Here is a 24,945-nt window from a genome sequence, read left to right on the forward strand (position 1 = left end):
ATCCCAAACAACTTCAGTTGAAAGGATTAAGTTATAGCAATATGCACACCATCAAGTGTACAATTTGTCAAGGTTCATTTGATTCTAATAAAATACTTTAGAACCCATATAGATTTCATATTTATCTTTTTGGGGGTATATGGATCAAAAAAAAAAAAAAAAGAAAAAAAAAAAGACATTAAATCATAAAGATGGGCTGGAAGGAAAAGGGTGGGAAAAAACCCCCAAAAATAACCCAAAAAAAAAAAAAAAAAAAAAAAAAAACCAACCAAAAAACAAAAACCCAACCACCCCAAAAAACAAAACTCTACTAAAGCTACAAATGATCATCCACCATCTCCAAGGAAAGGAGAGGAGAAAGAAATAGACTGAGAAAGAGAGAGGTGGGGATAAAGAAAGGGAGAGAATGTAAGAGCGAGGGAGGCAGGGAGAGGATTGGCCAAGCTATACAGCGCAGTATGACACCCACTTTAGCTCATTACACACGTACAGTCGTGATCAAGGCACAGGGATCTTCTAAAAGTTTTTTCCTCAATAAAGTTGTACAAAATAATACATTTTACAGTCTGTACAAGAATAATAGTTCAGCAGTAAAGTAAAGACAGACATACAAGGGAGGAGAGGAGGAATGGTGGAGGGAGGAATGGCAGGGAGGTGCAAGCACACAGGTGGGGGCAGAAAAAAAAAAGTCCCATTTTGTTGTGTTTAATATTCCAAGATTAATATATCTTATTTTCTCTTTAAAATGAAAGACCACTGCCAGGAAGGTAAAAGTGCAAATGGAAAAGGTGGCGGTGAAGAGGGTGGGCGAAAGATGGAGAACGTGTAGAGAACGGGTGACAAAAGGATGACAAAGAGTTGAGATAAAGAAAGAGCGCACAGGGCACAATGGCACAAAAGTCTACACAGAGAAAAACAGCTGTGGAGACTGTATAACAGGATGAGAGTTCTCTTTAACTTATATGGTACTGTACTGTTGAAGGATGCCCGTCGCCCTCTATTGAAAGTCCCATAGAAGTTGGCATTTCTGGTTCTTTTTGTTTTAAACTCAATATATCCTCCTCACGTGATGCTCCGATACCAACAAGACAAAGTCAGGTGGCTAAACAGTTCTGTAGAGAAGCCGCTGGCGCCCCGGTCAATCACGGCCGACACCTCCCATCAGAGAAACTCAAATCGCAGTTGGCTCCCATCCCGTTTTAGTGAACACCTGCTCGAGTGACGTCTCACCAACACACCCGTGGTCTGGTTAAGTCTGTGGTAACGCTGCTCCTCTGGGCTCGGCTGAGCTTCGCCCGTTTAATCTCAAAAAGCACCGACCCAGATAAATAGCCGGCATCTCAACGAAATGCGAGCAGGTACGTGCGTTGCCAGATTGACCCCCCTGTTGTGCAGTCCAGTAAAAAGCAGGTGAGATGTGTTGTGTGCGCGCAAGCAGAGCCACTGGATTTAAAGATGTCTCTAAGTGAAAGGAAGGTTTGGTGTACATGGTTTGAGTCAAAGTCCTGAGCACAGTGCTTGTTTTTTTGTTTTTTGTCTCTCTTAAATACAGTGTTCAGTTGATCTGCTGTGATATATTCATTCTCCATTTGCAGTAATTCATCTCTTTCCCAATTGCACTGAAGTAGTAGCTCTTAGTTTTCAGCCCAATCAGGGGAGAAAACCCCCCCCCAAAAAAAACCAAAACGAACAAAACTCAAGCTGCAGCTCCAACCCTCGCTGCAGGAAACTCAGTCCGGACTGGGCCACTTTTTTTCTGTTTTTAGGAAGGTGAAGGTAACGTGACGATAACATTATGTCGAAAGGTGAGGAGCTGGGAGTATGGCTGAAAGTCAAGACTGAAGTCTGTTTTACGTGTAAGCCCCTCAAACCCATCCGTCAAAAATTCTGCATCAGGTAGAGAGTTTGCATCAGGGGAATTTCTGGGTTCACGGCGTGTTTACTATAAGTGTGTGTTTTGGCCCCTGTTGTGTCACAAGAGCTCTCATACTTCTGCAGAAGAGTTCAGAGACGCAGGTTCAGGGATTTCTTTTTCGTCTTCCATAGTCCGATCTGGTTTTATCTTTTTGGCCTAACACCTTTCCTCTCCCATCACAACAGCTCGTACTGCCGCAGGTGCATCCGCTGGATGATGTCTCGACAGTCATTAAAGACGCGGCGGATGTTCTCTGTGTCGACGGCGCAGGTGAAATGGGGGTAACAGTAGTGCCTTCCATCTCCACTTGCTGTGCTGATCCTCTGTAGAAGAAAGGAAAAGTTACAAAGCAGCTAAACAACTTTTGTGCAGCAGAAACGTCTCCAAATTTTATTAAAGCATAACCCCCGCCCCTCCACTGCATACATTTAAAAACAAATCCCATGAAAGACAGCTACGCACTTACCAGGAACTCATCTCTGATGAAGTACTTTGCCCTTGTAACACGCGGATCTTCTCCAGGTTCTGGCGTCGCTGTAAGAGGAGACAGAGGCCAGTGACTAACTTCTCACCATATGCAATTTCACAGGTAGACAATTTAAACATGACAATGCAACAACTAGTAAGGAGGCACTACAACTCTATAGCAGAATGTGTAAGATGTAAAAAGAAGCTTTCCACCTCACAGAGCAAGCGCTTCACTACAAAAATCTTCTAGGTGTATCCAGGATGACCCCTTGTGGTGAATGATATCAAAGGTATCCTTTCAAATTTCTGGATGAGTTGTTGCATTGAATTTTCCATTTTTTTTAAATGATAAATTTCATTGATGAAAATAAAAATGTGTTTTCACGTCGGTATAATTTATTGTACTTAATCTTAACACACACACACACACACACACACACACACACACACACACACACACACACACAGAGCTCAAAATCAGATGCTGTAATAAGGCAGCTCACCATCATCAGGTGTGGTGTAGCGAGCAAATTCTGGGAAGTATTCTTCGATTTTGGACTTCCCTGCCAACACCTTCTCTGCAAGCAGGTCCTGTTTATTTAGGAACAAGATGACAGAAATGGTCCGCAGCCACCTGAGGAAGACGAGAGACTGAAATAAGATCACACTGAAATATAAAACTGTTTCCAAGTGTGAAAAGACAAAGTTCAGTCAGCCAAAATAAGCCATAACAGGGGCCAGCAGATAACAGTTCGCTTAGGACTTGCTCAAAGTGTTCTAGCTTCGAAACCATGTTTGATAAATAACTTGCCTACCCTTGAGAGGCTGAAGTGCTGCGACGGCTTTCTGATTTCCTATGCTGTCAACTTAATCTCAGGATTCAATACAAAACAAACCACAAGTCCACAGGATGACAGGTTTGGCATCTTTCCTCACCTGTTGTTCCAGATATTCTTGAAGAGGTTGAGAGCCTCCTGTAAACGGTTGGTCTGATTGTCCTCTCGGATCACCATGTTGTAACTGCTACTGGCCACCACAAAGATGATGGCTGTTACGTCTGAGGAAGAGGGAGGAACAGCGATAAATCAGACACCGTGAGAGAAAAGGATACGAGTCAAGGGAAGTGAGAGGAAATAAACACCACTTACCATTAAAGCACTGAATCCATTTCCTGCGCTCATCCCTTTGACCGCCGACATCAAACATACTGTACAGATATAAATGTAAACATGGAAAATGCTGCCATCATGTGGAGAAAATGCATATGTACAGCTGATTTGTGTTTATATCCTCAGACACTGTAGATTACCTTTGAAAGAAACTGTTACTCTCCACCCTTTTTTACTTACTGGAAATTAACTTTGTCCACTTGGAATCTCGTCTCAAAGATCCCTGAAGTCAGTACTCTGCACCTCAGCAAATCCTGGTGAACAGGAGTGACACAATGTAACAACAAGGCTTTTATGTGCCAGATTAGAGTGACAAACCTGGAGAAACACTCACAAGATACAAATCCAACATATGGAATATTTGGACAATATACTGAATTTCAAAGTGAAAAATAAGAGGATATAACACATTTGAGTTTGGCACCAAAGGAGCAAAAGCATAACTTTAATATGTGACAGGGACCAAAATGTTAAAGTCCCTTCCTCATAAAATACTATTCAGGGGAAATAGTTGTATAGTTAAATGTAGGATATTATTAACTTTGTAGTGGAAGAAGTTCACCCACCTGATCTGTTGGAGTGTAGTCACTCTGTTTCACAATGTCGATCTTGTCTAGAAAGCTGAAAAGACGAGAGACACAAAAGGCAAGAGAACAGTTACCGAAGTAATACTATAGACCACACAGTGGTTTCATATTTGTAAGACTTGTACAGGTGTGCTCAAGGAGTCAAATGAGACAAAAAAAAAAAAAAACCCCAAAAAAAAAACCCCAACACTGGTATAATACCAGGCATGACTGTGCACTTTTTCCTCCAGCAACACTTAAGTATCATCTCTCATGTACATCGCCACAGCTGTGGTATTATATGAAATACAAAACCAGTTTGCCAGAGAGGCTGTCCGTGTGGTTTTGAGCCCGACATACTGAGACTTAAAGTCTCCAATAGAGAGAGATACCAATAAAACCAACTTTTGAATTTAATTGTATTTTTCTACAGCAGATGACCTTGAAGGTAGAAGCATCCTCACTGCTCACTCAATATGCAGGGAAAACACTGAAGCTGTTGTCCAGTATGCCAAAATGAGTCAATGTGAAAGCAGGGAGTGAGCATAGCTACAAGTGATCATGACAACTCAAAGGGCAGAAGACGATAGATTCAGGTTACACCCAGCTTGAGGAAACTAAGATCTTATGGAGAAGAGTACAGTGCATTCAGTAGTTTTAATATGTATAGTATTTAATGTAGCTTTTTCCTCATTTGCAAGAGAAGGTGGGCCTCCTGCAACATCTGCAATTATTTCACATTTGAGTAAAAAGGATGACCAAGAAGTGCTATGTTAAAGATCAGAACAAGCCGCAGGCAGCATTCAAACATCTTGCCAATGACAGCAGGTCATCAATATATCATGGAAGACATGGATGAACTAGGAAACAGGAAGAGGAAGTGGACAGTGAGAGAATCTTTGGGATTCTTTGAAGGTCCGAGCAACCACCAGCCCCATCCGGAGAGGGAAGAAAGAAAGAGAAAAAAAAAAAAAAAAAAAAAAGTGTCCAGAAGGTAAGATGAGAGCACACACACAAGAGTGGAAGAGGTAAAGAAACAGAAGGAGAGAGACAGAATGAAGGTGTAGTGGCGTCTGTCTGACATTACAGAGCAGATTTCAAAAATAGCTCCCCAGCGCCCTGGCCTGCAGCACGGTTACCATGGAGACCCAACCACAGGCACTATTAATAGTCTATCAGCACCCAATCTCGTGCAGCTGGAGTAGCACCAGAAAGAAGACAGACTGATGGAGAAAGGGGAAAAAAGGAGGAGAGAAGGAAAGAAAGAGCAGGATGAGTTTGTGTTGTGTGCAAGGCGGAAGGAGGAGGGATCACAGACTGGACTGTACCACTTGAGTGAGGAAATCAACTTTTTAAAGATCAAACCGATCTAAAGTTCTCAATGACCGGATGCATTATTCACCAGGATGGATTTATTAGTAAAAAACAGTCAAGACTACAGGGTCATAGTCAAGAGCTGAGCAGCGAAGGTATCCTCCTCAAACATCACCCCCCCCTCCTCTAAGCATCCTCTGATCTGTAGATGACTCAGCCTCCGCCATGTTTGCTCCCAAACCCTGCAAACTGCAGCTGTTACACGACTCCTTCACTATACATTTTCTTTGTGGTTTTACCTGCTTTTGTTTGGAAAAAAAATATATAAATTGGACAACTCTGACCTATAAAAAGTACATTTAGGACCCCCCTTAATCACTTAACGTATGCACATCCAGATTTTAAGATTTCAACCAGTGACTCCTGTCTCAGCTCCCTTTTAAAAGTCATCCACCTTTGTTAGGATGACTCCATACTCCTGACAGGTTATGATAACTTTGCTGTTTTTATTTGTAGCAGATGCAGAGTGCTCCAAGTCTCGTCAGTGATTTTTAGAAGTCCGCAGGTATTTAATGTATCCCAAAAATATGACCCTTTAAGTTTTATTTCAGTGTTTATCAGGACATGAAAACTGCATGTTTAGAAACACCACTCGAAGACTAAGCTGTTTTAATAATAGTGATGCACTGTATCAGTCTTAATTCAGCAAGAGACTCGTTTCCCTTTATGCTGAAGAGCTTTGATATTGTCGGACTTACTCCTAATCGAGATGATTTCTAGCTAGTTTTCCCTCATTAATGCACTGAATCAGCATCGTCAAATCTAATCTTCTCCACTACACAATTGCATGCCAGCATTTTCACATACAACCACACTCGTCATTTACATGTGTAAGGGTGCGTTGGTGCCCGCACATTGGGAAAATGAGAGGAAACAGAAGGAGGGCGTTTCTATCTGCTGGGTTGATTTTAAATTAGAGCTTCATGCAACTTTGTTTATAGACTAGCTACTTTACCTCTTTTCCTGAACTTTGAGTCAGTGTGTGTTGTTGAAAACATGCAGTGTGTGGTGAGGGTATGGAGAAGGGTTCAGAAAAACAGAATCAAGTCTTTGTTAAGACTCAAAACAAACGTGTCACAGTCAAGTCAAAACATTTGGTTGAGTTGTTCATCTCAAACTCGAGTATGAGCACCGGTTACAGTATTGAAGTCCATAACTGTATGTAGAGGTGGTATATGCCGATATTACCTATGAGCTTTCTCCTCTTGATGGAAAATAAACTCTGGATCTCATTGCATTTAGTTTTTAAATCTTTTTTAAAGCACAGTTAATATTATGTAGGGTGCATAGTGCTTCCCTAACGAGTAGATTTTTTGGCAATCTCTTAGGGAGCAAGAGCATTCATACTATCCGGTCTTTAAGTCTGATATTATTAGCCGTTTCTGGGTCCAAGCTACACTTTAAACAAATATAGCAGCATCACAGAGTTACAATTTTGCCTAAATTCTTTCCTCTTTAATAAAATGCTCAATGTGACTGCTCTACCAGGTGTAACAATTAGGTTTAACATCCAGGCATTCACCATAACAGAGCTAGCAGGGAGCTAGAGATGGAAACCATGGATTGAGATTTCTGAAAAAATTAAAACTTACAGCTCTGCTATCACAGCCGACAAAAATGAAGACAGAAAACTAAACAACAATGTTTGCAGGGTTACTGAAGTTGGGCTAGCTGGTATATAATGTTGTTCTATGTCACTGCTAGCTACACAGCTATGATTTGCATAATATAAACACATTAGTACACTAAAGTTGGAAGATGAATGCCAACTTTTTTCCACTCAATAGAAGATCATGTGATGGTTCCCGATGGTTAGGGATAAATGCAATTGCATATCAGGAAGGTGTAAACAGACTAAACTTCAGTCAGGAGAACAACTGAGATAATCCATTCAAAATATGAGGTTGGTCATTAATATACTACTGCATGGGGCTTTAGTTACATCATAAGGTTTTAAAAGCTGAGCTTTAAAAATGAATAGTGGTAATAAAAGTGACAGAGGTCGACAGTGATCACTGAATTTTTTGTTTTGGGGGGCTTGCTCAGATGACATTGAATAAGATACAAACCAAAAACAAAACCAAAAACAGCCTTAATAAACGCAGAGTAGTTTGGACCTGGAAGCAGGGTTCATACATCATCACTTAACAACCGGATTGACGAGGCTAGGGCTCACATTGCTATCATCTAGTTTTGAGTCCTTAGTTGTCATTTAATCTAAGGAAATAATTTAGCCAGATTTAAGGAAATTAAGGTAAAATGCACTTTTCTATAATACACGGTCTCATTGCCATATAGGAGTCATGAATTGAAAAAACCCAACTAGTATGCCTTACCTGCCATGAAACCGCTTAGTAGCGCACATGCTGGGATCAGGATGAGCATGTCTACCCCAGATTTCACCCTACTTATGCTTTAGTCATAAAACCGGAAGTATTAGAACAAATACGAAAACATACTTCAGTCTCTACTTCTTTGTCAATAATGCAACTGTTCATCCTGCTTGTAACCGGCTTCCAGCAGGACCTGACACCATCTCAAGCTGAAAGGAGCCGCTCTGCTATGCAACTTCTAGGATGCCCCAAGTACACAACATTTGCCTCAGATTACTAGTAATAAGCTTCTGTAACTCAAAGCAAACAAAACAATAAATTAAAAAAAAAATGACAATTAAAACTACACCAACTATAAGATAACCACACAAAATGGCACCACATGCACAGTATCAATAAAAACTAGAAGTTATCCCTCACAGAATCCTCACATTTATAAATCACGTCACCATGAAGTTGAACTTAAGTTACTTACTACTGTGCACAGTCGATTAGCTGGTACTCATTGGATCTCTCATAGCAAGCCCGGACACCTTCGTCTTGCCACAGTGTCTTTGCGTGATCGTAAAACTCCTGAGAACAAGAAGATTTGGGGAGGGAGGGGGGGGGGGGGGGGGGGGGAGGAGAAGATGAATCATACAGGCAGAACAGGAGAATTGAAGCATCAGCAAAAGTTGGACATTGTTAGTAATCATGTTTATCATGAAATTACAAAAAACAAGTTCTGTGTCACTGCAGTGGAAATGCGAGACAACATTAGAACCACTGCATGATTAAACAGGATTGAGCAACAGCTCATGTGCTTAAACATGTTTCAAAGTAGGCGATTGTGTGTATTCCTTGTGCATGTTACACTGAACATGACATGAAACGGGGGGGGGGGGGGGGAGAAAAAGCACAGGGCTGTCTGTTGTCCATGATGTGTATGTGAGGGCACCTCCTGCCCAGCGTTTCTGTTGACACCATATGCAGTGTACGTTGTGCCTGGGCGATGTCTGTGTGCACATCTTTAAAAAGGTAAATAAGGGTGCAGATTCCTCACAGCAGACAGAGACTTTGTGACATGCAGATATCAAATCAATGAAGCATTTATCTTTTTTGCACTCTTAACACCTTTGCCGATTTCATTTTAAGGAAGTAAAAAGTTGCAGAAACAACAGCAACAACACCACCTCTGTGTGTCACTCACTGACCACTTTGAGCACACCCGTTAAACCTGACTTGAACTGTCCGGAGCATTGTACATGCATGCTTCTTAACTGGCTTCATGGTGGCTGGTGGTGTGCTGGATTGCATTACACGGCATGTTCCCAATATTTTGTCCACTCCATTAACATACATGAAGAAACATTAGGCAATGTCAAGCACTCCGGTACACCACCAGCCACTATGTGAAGCCAGTAACAAAGCTGACTTGTCGCTTCTTTAATAACATCAAAAACTGAAAGGGTGCAAGCTTTGTGAAGGTGGAGTTGATGTTTGAACTGTTGCTCAGGCTTACAGTAGATTTTACGAAATGAAGTGGCAACACTATGAGAATCATTGCTATAAAAAAAGGACCATTGCAGCATCCAAACCCTTCATCCTTAAAAAACACGCAATACATATTTAGCACAGTTTTTAAAAATGGATCATTCGGTCTGCTGCTCCTGAACCTCTCATCAATGTCACAGAAACATGGCCATTAGTCAGGTGACTCTGCTCCTAGATTTAAAAAGGAACAAGTTTGATTTCCTTAGAGTCTTCCAATCCCTATGAGCACACTGTTGAGCATTTTGACAAAACCCTGTGTCTCCACATTCCTGATCAGGGAGGTTTTCCTCATGTACAACAGCGTGTTCCCCGTGTGTGTGTAGCTATATGCACTGAAGCTACTGAAATTTACTTGTGGCTGTAAGGTGGTAACACCTGTTATTGCTGACATATCACCCCAAAATAACTTAACACAAACAGCACAACTAGTTTTTCTGCCGATTTAGATGCCCACTCTAAACACATAGTATATTCTCCTTCATTACAGCCAAATTCATTATATTGCTCATTTACATTTTTTTTTTTTTTTTTTTAAATACCAGCATCTGTGCTGTGATATTGACATTTAATATGAGAGATGCTGCTTCTCTTACTGCAGATTTCTAGGCATCACTAGATTGTGATATGAAATATGTGACTGTTTGATCAATAACTGCAGCTAGTTGCTAAACTAAGAAAAAAATCAAATTTGATGCACTCATTTAATGAAAATAAAAAAGTTGGGGGGGGAATTAAGAGCAGACCAACTGCAGTGACTCAAAAGGTATTTTCTATGTGCAGAGCCATTTTTAGCTCATCTATAAACTAAACAAATGCAGGTCAAATATATCTGGTTTCTCCTACACTACAGGAACAAAGGTATTGAGTCACCTACACTTTACACCTACAGGAGCTGTTCAGCCTTGGAAACCCATGCCATGTAGCTCCTGGTGCACAGTTTGTGTGCTGATGTTAATGCCAGAGTTTGGCTGTTACTGAGTCAGCGGAGTGTTAGAGCCTCAGGACTTGACGACCCTGCTCTGCCACTTTGAAGCAGAGTTGCTGTGGTTTCTAAACACTTTGACTTTGCAATAATACTACTTCGAGTTCATGGTGGAATATCTAGGAGGGAAGAGATTTCATGAACTGATTTGCTGCAACAGTACTATCCCTAATATAGCACCATGCTCGAATTCAGCAAACTCTTTAGACTGGCTCTTTCAGCAGTGTTTATAAAGTCAGACTGCATGGCTAGGTGCTTGATTTATACATTTGGGGCGATTGTGGCTCAAGAGTTGGGAGTTCGCCTTGTAATCGGAAGGTTGCCGGTTCGAGCCCCGGCTTGGGCAGTCTCGGTCGTTGTGTCCTTGGGCAAGACACTTCACCCGTTGCCTACTGGTGGTGGTCAGAGGGCCCGGTGGCGCCAGTGTCTGGCAGCCTCGCCTCTGTCAGTGCGCCCCAGGGTGGCTGTGGCTACAATGTGGCTTGCCATCACCAGTGTGTGAATGTGTGTGTGTGAATGGGTGGATGACTGGATATGTAAAGCGCTTTGGGGTCCTTAGGGACTAGTAAAGCGCTATATAAATACAGGCCATTTACCATTTGAAATTTAAAGTGTTTACCAAAATCTACATAGTGTACTAGAGTGGGCAATAGACAAATGGCTGTGTTGCACATAAACACTGGAATTTGCTGTGTGCAGCCATATGTAGGAAGTCATCCAATATTTACTTAGACAGCAAGTCAACGGCACATTCCTCTATTAATTTACACTATGGGCTGCAGAGATGAGACATTAACAAATGTGTGATTCAAATTGCAAACATAATTTGCTCTTCACATTTTACAAATGAAACACTCATTCCATAAACTCAGTTAAAGTTAAGAAATCTGACTTGGTAACAATTAGTGCAGCCCTCAAGTCATCATGTAATGGAAAAGTAAATGGGTTGGACTTATCTTATCCCAATCATCCAGCAGGCAGTCTACAATAATGTACCTGACAAAAATAAGGATCTCCAATCATTTTCAATCTGCACTGGATTCAATTCCTCGTCTCCATTAAAGTCCTAAACCGGTTTGACCGTGGTAAACGGCTTTAAACTATTAATGTTGGAATTCACCTGTTCACAAACCTGCATGCGTCACGTGTGGGCACGTCCGTCCTCGTAGCTCTTTACAACTTTACCAGCACTCTGCTTGCTGAATTAACTGTAATACTCCCTCCTTTAAATTAAAAATGAAATCTAACCTAAACATTTATAGTGGCAGGCGCACAAGGGCACTGTTAAAGCCAGTTTAAAAGCAACTGACTTCCTGCAAACTGATTCCCGTTTCATCCTGATTTACCATTAGTCTTCATTTCGAGATAAATTAATAATGTCACAGTCCTGACTGGAAGTGATGATGTGCCTATGACGCTCACCACCACACACACTTTTCACCATCATGTTTTATAACTTGGAAACTATGCCATGCTTGTCATAAACAAGTCATCCAACCAAACAAGTAAAACTACCATAAACAAATAATTGCTTCCCAACAGCTCAGAATGCATGGAATTCATTGGGCAGCAGGGTGATTTAGTGGTTGACGAGAGTGGCTCGTAGGTTAAATCTCTCAGATTTGAGTCCTCTGACAGCTGATTTGTCTTAATGAATTGTTGCAGAGTTAGATTTGCTGTCTGCTTACAAACTACAAATCACTCAGGGTAAGAGTGTGAGCTCAGTGCCACTATGTAAATAAATGGGTGTCTGGTGAGGATCGTTACTTGACTGAAACACAGCTGCCCCTTTAGTTTCAATATTTCCCACCCCTATTTATCATTTATGAACTTTATTCAAAATAAACAGAAGTAACAAAAGCTTCTTCTTGAAAAGGTCATACAAGACTGAGTGACCTGAAACCTCAAGCTCAACAGGTGGCTGTAGATAAACACTGACTAATGTCCACACTAACATTTTAGTGTTGAGTGCATAACTTACTTCCCATGCATTGCACTAGCCCTCAGACTTTTGCAAATGCTGCTGAGCTCCAGCACTGCAGTGCAGTGCTAACTACTACACCACCAGTGCATGGCGGCATACCAAGTGTCAGTTGTCTTAACATACACATTTTCAAGACGGACAAAGACTCCCAAAAATAATACCACTGTTTCACCTTAAACTGCTATAATCATATTAGTGTAGGTATTGTGCAAACCTTCATCTCTTGGGATAGACAATTAGTCAATGGAAATATCCCGCTGAGAATACCAAACCCACACAGACATTACCAGTGGATTCATTAGTAAACCCCAGTGTCTATAACAGTCTCTGGACACAGTCTTTACCTGTTTCAAGAGATCCTCACCTGTGACACTGGGAGTAATTCCTACCATGATCTACTGAAGTACAAACACACAGCTGAAAAGGCCATGGCCCTGCTACAGATCCATTATACAGACTTTAAAAATAATAACACAAATTTAAATAATAAAAGTCCTAAAATGTACCTTACACATCTATCCCAATTTCTGAAGCAACCCAACAAACTCAAACAAGTATATAAGGTCAACTCTACAATTCTTAGTAGAACATAAACTGGGGCAATGAACTATGAAAACGTGAGCCATGAGTTCAATTTGAAAGAGTAAAGCTGGAAAATTACTGTCATTATAAAACAGTTCTGAAGATCAAAGCAAGGCAAACAAGAAAAACCGCTAAATAAATTACTTAAAGAAAGCTACATGCCAAAGTGTGGGTTGATATGTATTTGGTGATATATTGCTACTCACAGATGGAAAATCAAAGTCTTTCTGATTGACAAAGTTGAGGATGTATTCAATCCGGCACTGGTTTTCAGGACATGCCAACTGGACAGGTGGGGTTAGGGTACTCATAGCTGTTACTATGGTCTGTAGAAAAGAAACCCAAAGAAAAACGATAAGACAACACGACAGGTTACGGCCGCATTTGTCTAAGCTGCTACTAAACCACCAACAGCACACTTACCTCGATAGCCTCTTTAATATTATTCTTAATGTCCTGGATTTTCTGCTTCTTCTCTCTGAAACAGAAAATGTTCAATGAGAAGCAGTAAATCGCAGAAATACTGCAAATGTCTTCAGAACAGGGAAAAAAGTGCATGCATATAAAAACTGTTTGACTGAGATGAAGTGCTCAAAACATGTAAAACGAGTTCTACTTTTGTCTGCAGGTGATTTGTTATATATAGAAAAAGTTAATATCCTAAAGATTTTGGATATTAATGTTTAGCATTTAACCTGCAATACATTGAGACCACAAATTAACCATAAAACAGCAATAATCTGAAACTGTTAAGAGGGAGCAAAATAGAGTAAATAAAAAGACAAGACATAATTTAGCGTTAAAAAATAATTTAAGGCTAATGGTGACAGAATGATTACATTTGTTTTTTGAACCAGTCGGTGACATTTTGTCAAACAGACAAAACTGCATGATACAAAAGCAACTTCACATCCACTGAAAGAAAACAGCCATTCTCACAGCTTGCACTGCAACTCTGCCTCTCTTCAAACCACTATATTTACATCAAAAACATGTTTAGTTTTGCTATAAAGTATCATTTTAATGAAGCTTGGAGAAAAAAAGAAAAAAGAAAAAAAGTGTTAGAGGTCCCTCTTACCCTGACCGGGTGCATTACAGTCCACTGTATTAGGTTTGTTTTTGGTCTGTATGGGTAAACAGACCTTCATTGACATGCATGCTAGCGAAATTATGTCTGTCTGCTGTAAATGATAGCTGTGTGTTTGAGACATTTGGACTGACAAAAAAAAATGTTTCTAATAAAAGGCAACCGGAGAGCCAGTTAGTCTATCTTTCACCTTGAGCCTGCCAGGACAACAGTACATTGTGTTTACAATAGCTCCATGTCAGTGACAAGGGTGAAACGGTCCCCTTTACAAACTTATCTACACTTAACAGCCACAAATGTATGTATACAGCCAAAGCCATGACACCAAAAGCTAACGTCTGTTCACTAGCTTCAGTAACTTGGCATTTCTGGCACTCAGTCTTTGTGGTGAAAGAAAAACAAAAACATATTTTACAACAAACCACATGTGAGGTAACTGGGAAGAAAAGAAAAATAAAATGGGGGGGGAAAGAGGAAGAGGTTATGAGGGGAACTGGGAAGGCACATTTACATTTTTAAACTGATAGTCAATGAAGACTGTCACATGGTTGTGTGATCTCTGCAGAGAGACTGCTTCCCTCTGTATGGTTAGAGAGAGATGGACTTAAAGATGTAACATATATGCAATATGTGCTACAGTGATTGCATCCAAAAAACATGTGTTCAACAAAAAAGAAAAGCGTTTAGGTGGATGATAGCCCATCTAAAGAGGGTTTGAAATCAATATCAATAACATTCTGTACTCTAGTGTGTTGCATAACATGGATTAATTAATAATCAACTGGCCATCTATACCAGGGGTGTCAAACATGAGGGGTGGTGGCCAGAACGGGGCCAGCAAAGTCCCCCCCAAAAAAGAGAAAAAAAACAGACTTGTATGAAACTGAAATTCAGTAAGTTGTAAGAAGCCACATTAAGTTAACATGAAGACTGTATAGAAGTCTCACTTCAGCCCATTTTTAAGCTTGCTGTGTTGGTTTCATGGCCAAGGGGGTGGGGGGATAATAATAAAATGAACTGCTTTGATTCAACTTTAAGGCCCATCATCTGCCCCTCCCCCTCAATAAAAATGTCCCAAATACCCCAGTCCTCATTTTTGCCTACTTTCCAGTTCCAAATGCCTTGCCCAAGGGCAGCTAAGTCACGTTTGTTCAAAGAATATGGAGAGATGAGTCATCCATTCATCTATTTCCCAAATCACGCCGGCAATTGGAACTGCCAGTCTTCCGGTCACGAGACAATTACTCTGACATTACCATGATGCCACAACACTCAATCCATTCACCCCAAAATTCTTTTTATCACAGGCCTTATTGAACCCTTTAAGGCTCAAATCAGTATATTATGTCCTGCCTGAGGATGCAGGCAAATTAAAGCACATTATTATGCTTGTCATGTGAAGTCCGTTCTGGAACACCGTTTTGGTTTAAAGAGACCTTCATTGATGAAGGTGACTAATTCCAAAGGTGACGTCTGATCAGACATACACAGACAATAAACCTAACATGGAAATCCTCCAGTTTACTGCATCTGAGGACAGGAATGAGCCATACAGGTCTCAATAAACACGAGTCACATTTATGACTCCAATGGCACTCTACGGATTTGTTTCTTAATGAAGACAGATCTCACCCATGCAAGCAGAGACAGACACACTGACACACACTGTTCTGTGTTGTGGAGTCACACACTGGGTCATATGCCCAAGTTCGCCTTAAGTGCTGAAAATCTAGCCTAACCTCGCAAAGATACTTCCATCTTATCAATACATGACCACCACCAGACCAATACAAACATCTTATTTTACTCCTGAAACTGGTTAAGCAAAAGTTAAAGATGTGCTCCCAAAAACACTGAGGAGGGGGGGGAAGAAATGCAACACAAGGGTAGTCTTTAGAGTTTTCACACAGAGGGTTTAATTTGTTAGACCACTCAGCTAGATTAACCCTCAACCAAGTATGCTTGGTGATTCAGTTCAACCCCCCACCCCCACTCCAATCCATCAGAGGGAACAACTATCAGTTATATTGTTGGTCACCGTTGGAGTGACCTTAGGAGACCCTGACAGAAACTTGTGCAAGTACTATAAAAGTTCAGCTGCTGGCTAGCTAGCTCCAACTCCCATCTCATGTTCTCCTATCGGAAAGCTGACCAGGACACTGATCTAGTGGTCTTTCATATCATTCAGCCTTCTCTCTATTTTGTCTGGTGTTCAGACGGACTTCTGCCCTGGAGATCTCTTGCAAGAGTGCCACTACCCTGATCTTAAAATGAGCAGCATTGCTAACTACTCTTCAACATGGTGGAGCTAGCAGTTGAGGCACTGGAGAACAGCAAATTATTGGAATCATTTATCACAAAGCTGGCTTAATTTTACTTGTAGGTGAGCAGTTTTTAGGGTACTGACTGTCAGTTCTTTAAGCCGGCTTGGAGCACCTTACCCTTACATGCACGCTTCTCCTTACCTGGGCAGATTTCAAAACTTAAACTAGGCCCAGTCATAGCAGTCAATTTAGCTTCGACCAGAGGTGGTCAACAATGAGTGAGCTAAGTGGCATCATAATGTCTTTACAGAGAATTAGCTCACTAAATAATCGCTTTTAACCAAATCAAAAAATGTCTAATTTCTGCCAATACTAGCATATCAATAAATTAATAAATAAATTACTTCAATGCTCCAGGGCTATATAGTAGAAGATGAAACTACCTTTAGGATTCTATTGCACCATTTTACAACTGAATCAATACAAGTTAGGTCTACTAAAAGTTGACAAAGTATCCCACTATATAGTCAGTTCTCTTCACAGTGAAAAGCCTGCAGGCTGGTCAGCGACCCCTTGGAAACCTCCAGTTGGTAGCAAAAAGTGTAAATTTGCCAAATGGTTGGCAAGTGGTTGCTGGCTGTTGCTAGGTCAAAGTAGTTGCAAAGAGGTATACTTGTTTCATTAGAAACTTATGACCATTGACAGAAACTCTTACAGGGGTCTCTGTGGCGCTGAGGAGGAGATGTAGATTCAGCCTGGGATAAAAGTCTTCAAACCCACAAGCCAACATGAGCCTCAGACTTAAAAGAGCACTCATCAGAATGCTGCTCATTCTCAGCCTCACTCTAGTACTCACTCTGCATTGAAGCCGTTGACATGTAGGATCCTCATCTGTTTCACTATGGTGCTCTTTCCCGACTCTCCAGCTCCTGAGAGAGAAAAAGTGAAAATGGATTATGTACCTTACTGATACACTTACATGCACTCAGTGTTGGGATAAAATGGGTGTTTATCTGAAATACCAGTTTACAGTGTAAGTACAACTTCCTTTATGTGGACACAAGCACTGTAGCTCACTACAAGGTTAAAGGTCCCAAACTGTTATGGGTTTGACTGAATAAGTTGCCTGCAAACTGACAATTAGTGCAGTGCCCGCTGTTACAGGCATGTTCGCACCGGTGACATTACTATGAGGTCACAGAGGTGTGAGAACAAGTGCAAATAAGGCCACCAATAAAGCACAACACTAGATTATTATCCAAGGGGCCAGAGAACAAAAGAAGACCTTGAGATTCCTTTTTAAACTACTTCAAATAATGGTTTAATTTTGAATAAAGTATAACATCTTGTTGTGTCTGCCCCTACAATCTCTTACCCTTTAAGCAACTATGACAAAATACAGAAAAAAAAAAAGCAAAAAAAAAAAAAGCCCCAAAACAATTCGAAAGCCCATTTGTGTGTCCTGGGGAGAAAACATGTTAAGGTGTGCACACAAGAGGAATATTCTGATCATTCAATATCACCCGGGATGGGAGACTTCATTCTGCAGCATCACAATGAGTCCCCCCCCCCCAAAAAAAAAGCCAGCACCAAGAACCATCTGACAAGAACAAGGGGTCCATCAACAGTTGCTGTAACCCCCCACAGAGTCCTGATCTCGACACCATGCTCTCAGTTAGACTAAGACTAGCTAAAAGTATAACATATCACAATTCTCCTAAGATACTGCATGAAAAATTTGAATTGTTAAAAAATAAATACATAAATTAAATCCAATTAGGGTTTTTTGTGTTTGTATTCAGATGTCAACAATACGCTTGTCGTCACTTTATCTGAGCCTGAACCTTACTGTGTAATATTGTATACGTGTGTTATTCATTTTCGTTTCTCATTTCTATTTTAACAGACTGAAATTGATAGCATGCAGCACTACCGGGCCGTTAGTGGTAAGCTGCAGGTTGCCAGATGAATTGCTTGGAACTGCTATAAGAATGAAACTCAGTTTTTGCCCTGTAATGTCAAACCTACAGCATGCAAGGCTACATGAGGAATGAGCAAATTTAGTTACAAGACCCAATGTACACCAAGATGTATGCTTTTCCCGTTTCAGGCCTATTTATATAAATTTAAAAAAAAATAAATAAATAAAATAAAAAAAAGAGGCCTGAAACAGCAGTCTTGTCTTTGTCATCTTAGTTATTTCTGGTGTTCACTTACATTAAGGTAAAATTAAATTTACCTTGAATTAAATAAAGACAAATGTAAGTTACACCCCCCCCAAAAAACAAAACAAACAAAAAAACCTAACGTACTTAAGGTAAAGCTTAAAACAGACTGAAGCACAAAGCCACAAGTACATCAGTTTGTTTGATTATTTAATATCTAGAAGATTAAATATTTATTAGGTGATTTTTTTTTAACTATTGCTTGACATGATGAGTGACTGTTGAAGTAAATGTCTAAATACATAATTACATGTAAAACTTATTTTGGCATTCTACAGTATTACAGCAATACTGAATATTTCAAAGTAAAGTTAAAGGCGTAATAAGTGGCATGTTTGTACAGATGTCATTTATCTTAGGGCTCTTTTCTCCCTTTCTGTCCTACTTTGGACGAATGAAAAAAAAAGTTAACTAAATACATTTCCAAGGTAAAAAGACGAAGTCTAAAGTAAAAAAAAATAACTTAGTCAGCTTTACATTAGCATCATCTGACAGTTTGCACCAGTTTAGGCTGCGATTCCCAGCAATGAAGTGCAACTGTTAGTCAAGCACATCAGAGAAGCCACACAAGTCTGGGACTTGTGCATTTTGATGGCTCAGCTTGCTACAGTATATATCATGAACTCGTAACATCATGAGCTCGACGATAACTGATGACCTCGTGTCACAGTGCTCCCTCCTTCTCTGCCCATTACCCGTCTTTTACCAGACTACATTGTGAAGCAATAAAATAAGGACAAATACTAAAGTACACTTTAGTTTGGAGAATGTTAACCACACAAATGATTTTAAAAAGTAGGTCATATATAGCCAAATGAGTATTATCCAAAATGAAAATCCCGACTGACTTTAACACCTTAACAATGGCCTTAAAAAAAAAATAAATAAAAAAAAAAAAAAGGGAACTTTTGCCACCACATGTCCACAGTGAGCATATCTGCTAGTAGACCCTTTAACATTGGCAGTTCTATCACATTAAATCAGAGAAGATACACCAGAATGTCAGACATCAACCAGCCAGAAACAGAATGATAGAACAATACTTTGGTCCATTATGTGGCAGGATTGTTGAAGAAAATCAAGATTTTGCTCCAAACATAACATCCCAGTGCACTTCAAGCTGAGTAACACCCTCAGACCAAAACTGGTTCATCCCTAGGACAACACACACACACACACACACACACACACACGCGCTAAACAGCATAGTGTATGCAGTGCAGTCAGGAATACTTGGACCTTTAAACAAGACAAACCAAACAACCACCTTACAAATGTTTAACACAACATAGGAGAGCCAGCTCAAGACTCAGCTGTACACTTGTACCTAAAGGAGAAGGACACCAGGGTTCACATTTTCATCCAAGACGGACGGTTTGACAGGGGAGTGAAAGAGGCCACCTAGGTCCACTTTGATTTGTTCATTGTTGAACACCAGCTATCACGACCTACAACACAGTCTCAACAGTCCTTCCCAGGCATTACAATCCCCACTCACACTTTGCCTCAGGTGACCTCAATAGCTCACATGATGGTGGGGTGGGAGATATGATATAAGAAATTTCATACCATGCCCCCAGTGACAGAATGACCCATGCCCTTTTATTTTTTTTTAACACTACTGATCATGCGAGATTCCACATGATCAACGTTGGGTCAAGGACCATCTCCAAAGAGACAACCCCAACTAAGGGTTCAATACCTGGGACTGTCAGTCATTTTGGAAGTAAAGAAGCCTCTTGGATAAACTTAAAGCCCAGTTATGTTCTTTTCAAGCATTCAAGACAACCATGATCTGGATGACAGAGAACCTGCAGAAACATGAAATCTAAACTGCCATTGGGCCCTTCACAGCCACAGAAGTCATCAGCACTGAAACTCTTGCAACATTGCTTAAACTAAAACATCAGATTAGCTGCTAATATAGTTGTACGCTAACACAGCATTTAAAAAAACAAAACAAAAAACCAAACAAACAAAAAACAACAAAAAGAAAATGCTTGTTCCTTTGTTTTGCAAATACTGTGGTAGCATTAAAGATGCAATTGTTTTTGTCATGGCAAACTCATTAAATATTGCTTCACATGCAATGTGGCATCTAAAACCTGTTTACATTAACACCCTGAGAATTTAGGATGCTTTTTTATAATGAAGTCTGACAAAGATGCCAAATTAAAATGTAGTAATTTACAGGATTAATGGTGTGCAGCAAAATGTGGTGGGTTCCACGTCAGGAAGCATGACTGTTCATCTGATGTAGTATCATGATGGACAAGAGCTGAACTGCATCTGGGGCACCCTGCAGTGTTCTGACAGAAAAGCTAGCTTGTGGGGTTGACCAGTATAAGCACAGAGCAATCCAGTAGTCTTTTTGTACTGCTACCCTTCACCCATTGTGTCTTATTTAACAGGTCTCGTTAACATGGACCTATTAAGGCTTTAATTAGACTGGGTGGTTAATCCAATCAAAAGCATACTGAGCAAAACACATAAATGATCTGCAAATTTAAACCTTGTGGGCACGCATGCTCAAAATTTTGCTCTGCCAATAGATGGTCAACATTTGTGTTTTAGCTAGGCTACAATACAAACCGACACTACAAATGCTGAAGAATTGGTTAGGTTGTGTGTCCAGCTTTAACTCGTAGACTCTTTTTGGTCAATTTACTGCCTGTCAAGCTGCAGAGATCATCTTATTACCAACAAAGCTAACACAAGGTCTAGTAGCAGGTGTGAACTGAGTGTCCCTTTTTTATGCTTACTTACCTTTGCTCACCCTTAAAAAAAAAAAAAGTTTCCTTTAAGGGTCGCATTTAAATCAAGCTGATATTTTAGATCTGAAAGACCTAAAAATTACAGAAGGTATATTTGTTTTGTCCTTCTCCTTTCCAAAAGTCATCACAACTTCCTCCCTAATGCAAGTAGTGACATGTCATACAATATCCACCCTCAATAGTGATATGTTCAAAACAAATTGACCCCCTCCCCCAAGGGTCCGCCGCAAATTCTTAGAAGTCAAAACCCTGTGAATGGATATACGAGGAGGGTACAGATGAGAGCTTTGCAGGAAACAAAAAACACTCTTATATAATGAAAGAGACCCAGCCCACCTAAATTTCACTCACACAACCACATGTTGAGTCTTACACATATTCATTTCTTCATTAACCAAGTTTTGGTGTGCTTTTCTTTGAGTCACATTATCTTATGTTTGGGCAACACACCCACAAACTGGCATGTGATGTAAAGCTTCTGTTAGTTTGGCAAATTTGAGGCCTGCATGCATGCTTAGTGCTAGAAATGAGCACTGTTCAGCATGCTGCAAAGTCCCAGTTTAATACAACTGAAAAAGAGTTAAAGAACAAACATACATTACTTAATGATCAATTAGGACAGGCTGGTTCTGATTGATGTTGGTGCTCGTTAATCCTTTAACCACTGCAAGCAGTTTACCCCACCTTACAGGTTTGCCTCACTGCATACTCTAAAACCAGCCAATGGGCTGTGCTACAGCAGGTTTGGGGAGTTAGCATTGCAGAATGACAGTCTGACAGCAACATGCCAAAAACCCAGCACCGTATTGCATTTTTGGCCTTATGCAAGAGCAAAGTCACTGTTGACAATGTTTCCCAAAACAACATCCCAGAAAGTTTTGCAGGGAGGAAGCAGGGTCTCAACCGTCCAAACAGAGGCCTTGTCTGTAAAGCAGCAAGCACATAAGATCTGTAAAAATGTGTCAAACTCACCTAGAAGTAGTAGTCTGTGTGTTGCTCTGTAGATCTGTTTGTCCTTTTGGAGCTGCTTCTCTATCTTTTTGTTTGCTTCTCTTTGAGCCTTCTCCTCATTTCTCTGGTCTTCGGTCTTACTGTTGCCCAAACAACCCATCTTCCCGCAAGAAAAAAGAAAAAAGGGGGTCCAGGGGAGGAGGAAGAGGTGGTGGAAGAAGAAGTAGAGGAGGTGGTAGTGGAGGGGGAAGGGAAGGTGGGGGGGTAATGTAGAAAGAAAAATAAATCAGATAAACTAGTCTAGATGCCTCGTTTGACCCGCGGATTTGGCAGCAACGTTACCCACATTTACACCGTTTAAGGTCCGTGGCGCCCCTGTGTAGAGATTTAAAGTCCGTAACGCGTATTTTGCTGTCAGAGAAAGGGCAGGATACTGTTGCTGACGACACGGAGGCCGCCTTCTCAGTTTGCTGAATCCGGCTCGGGCTTTTCCCTTTTATATGCAGTAGTTTGTGTTTCGTTTTTCCAAACTCTTTCCCCCCCCCTTCAGCCGTGTAAGATAAAGACTTGTAATCCACAATGTCCACTATAAGACCCAAAAACGGCGGTTCACCTCAAACGGAGGCAGAAAAAAACAGCCTAATTTGCATCTCCAAAAGCCCGGGTCTTGCGTCTCACAGCTGCCCGTGACAAGGAGCCGAACTCGGCGTGTCCGCAAAGCTCGCCTGTGCTGTAGCGCCGCTCGTTACCACGTCGCTTTTCATGACAAACATTTCCATGGGTGTATACTTAGACTCTATATCTATTTTTCTGTCTCCCCGACGGCTGTCTTCGTCGGGGACCCAGCAGGACAGCTGTAAGGAAAATAATATTTACACCCAAACGAGCTACATGTGTGGCATTCTCGCTTCTTCCGTCGTCACCCGGCTCTTTTTCATTCTCTGCATCAAATCAGCCCCAAACTCACTGCGGTTGTCTTTTCGTCTTGATCCCTCGCCACCTCCAAATCCGAAATGATCCAGTATCCCCCCTCCGATTTGTCCTCCTTATATGTGATGGCTGTTCCTTGCTGTTTTCTCCTCCAAAGGGCCTTCTCTCTCTCTGCCCCTCGCTTTTGTTGCTGAAATGTTTTATCAGCCCCTCACATCACCACCAAGCCTCCAAAACTGCGCACCGATAGACTTTTTTTCTTAATTTCTGGCTCGACTCCGATGAATCCCTTCAAAAGAGAGAGGGGGGAAATAATTACAAAAAAAAAAAAAAATAGGAGGGGGACAAAATAACAGAAAAAGAAAACGTGACCAAAGACGTGAAAATCCCTCGAAATGTATCCACGTTTCTTGCAGGTGAAAAAGCTACACCCGCTGTCAGGCTCGGCTTTTATAACCTACATACGGCCTATACATGTGCACACACGCTGTCATACAAACATACATTTATATACACATATGTAGATTCCTCTTGAATCCTAGGTGGGTAAACAGGCTACAGACTTGACACTACATGTGCATTTACATTCACAAAAAGTAGGACGCGGGGCTGTTGTAGCAGCACATTCCCACCGTGAAGGCCGCTCCCCTCCTGGCCGCTGGTCGAGGAAGGTGAAAGACGGGAATACCCGATTCTTGGAGGTTATTATTTTCTCCCTTTCTCTCTTGCTTTCTCTCTCCGAGAATAGTAGCCTACATTGAACAGATAGACAGCGCTTTTAGAGAGACGGGGTGGGGCCACACAACGCTCATTGAACCCTGGGAAGGAAGGACCGAGAGAGGAGGAGGAGGAGAGGCCGCTTCGCCTGGTCACGTGATCCGGGTGCGGAGCCGCGTTAGCGGCGTGGCTGTGCGGAGAGAGAAAAAGGCGCCCTCTTCAAGGAAAAAAGACCTGAGGTGGTTTGTATGCAGGAATAACAGCACAAGACCCCTCTGAGCAGGGCTACTCAAATCTTAGAAGACCACTAGATATGTTCTGTTACAGACATTTATTCACGGAAAAGTACAAGCACATCAGCAGCGGATTATACTGAGTTATACTATTAGGAAGACTGGTGCATTAAGTTACTTTCAAGACATAGGCTTAACACTATTATACCCATTTCTTAAAATCTGCTAAAATAGTTTTCCATAACTCACGATTTAAATAATCATTCTTTATCTTGTGAAATAAGCTGCCCTCACATTAAGCTAATTCTGACTGGCTTTCTCTTGTAAAGCACGTGAGTGCAACAGGCGCATTCAGAATTGTTTTCATAGGGGTGGCCATATGGGGGCCACTAAAAATATTGGGGTGGCACACCAAAAACAGAAGAGTGCCGGGCGCAGTGGTGGGGGGAGGGTGACATCGTAAGGGACATACAAATGACAAAAATAATGCTCCAGCTCACTGTAGGGCACAGGTGTCGAACTCCAGGCCTTGAGGGCCGGTGTCCTGCAGGTTTTAGTAAGTAAGTAAGTAAGTAAAATTTATTTATATAGCGCTTTTCACAGATAAAAATCACAAAGTGCTTTACAACACAGAAAATAGGAATATAAAACAATATAACAGTAAATAAAACAATGTAAAACAATAAAACTATAAAAACAGCATAAGAAGAAATTAATCAAATGCTTTTCTAAATAAAAATGTCTTCAGCTGTTTCTTAAAACAATCAATGGAGTCCGTGCAGCGAAGAGACAGTGGGAGAGAATTCCACAACCGTGGTGCCACAGTCTGAAAGGCCCGATCACCACGAGTTTTAAAAC

At 41.0% G+C, this 24,945-nt stretch overlaps 1 protein-coding gene across 4 annotated transcripts; it reads right to left on the reverse strand.

The window, feature by feature from the left end:
- Nucleotides 1–270: 270 nt before the first annotated feature.
- Nucleotides 271–24,031, reverse strand: gnas (GNAS complex locus). Of its 4 annotated transcripts, none has more exons than XM_026153833.1 (14): nucleotides 23,770–24,031; nucleotides 22,554–23,426; nucleotides 22,229–22,367; nucleotides 17,114–17,186; nucleotides 13,330–13,384; nucleotides 13,113–13,232; nucleotides 8,301–8,398; nucleotides 4,119–4,173; nucleotides 3,733–3,806; nucleotides 3,532–3,590; nucleotides 3,320–3,440; nucleotides 2,887–3,017; nucleotides 2,382–2,449; nucleotides 271–2,238 (listed from the first exon to the last, which is right to left on the reverse strand). In XM_026153833.1, exons 3-14 carry the CDS (start codon nucleotides 22,365–22,367, stop codon nucleotides 2,092–2,094), a joined length of 1,140 nt encoding a protein of 379 aa, XP_026009618.1. In that variant the 5' UTR covers nucleotides 22,554–23,426; nucleotides 23,770–24,031; the 3' UTR covers nucleotides 271–2,091. The 4 variants fall into 4 exon arrangements, with proteins under 4 accessions (XP_026009618.1, XP_026009619.1, XP_026009617.1 ...); XM_026153834.1 differs by having other exon boundaries at nucleotides 23,175–23,426; nucleotides 23,723–24,031; XM_026153832.1 differs by having other exon boundaries at nucleotides 23,175–23,426; nucleotides 23,770–24,029.
- Nucleotides 24,032–24,945: the final 914 nt, after the last annotated feature.

Source organism: Astatotilapia calliptera, chromosome 20 (genome assembly GCF_900246225.1).
Source record: "Astatotilapia calliptera chromosome 20, fAstCal1.2, whole genome shotgun sequence".
Lineage (NCBI taxonomy): Eukaryota > Metazoa > Chordata > Actinopteri > Cichliformes > Cichlidae > Astatotilapia > Astatotilapia calliptera.

Excerpts from the sequence above, each read along its gene's own strand:
- gnas (XM_026153833.1), bottom strand. The coding sequence starts at position 22,367 with ATGGGTTGTTTGGGCAACAGTAAGACCGAAGACCAGAGAAATGAGGAG. Across the intron at positions 3,591-3,732 it reads GTGGACAAAGTTAATTTCCA|TATGTTTGATGTCGGCGGTC; the intron begins GTAAGTAAAAAA and ends ATATCTGTACAG. Across the intron at positions 2,239-2,381 it reads TCATCAGAGATGAGTTCCTG|AGGATCAGCACAGCAAGTGG; the intron begins GTAAGTGCGTAG and ends TTTCTTCTACAG.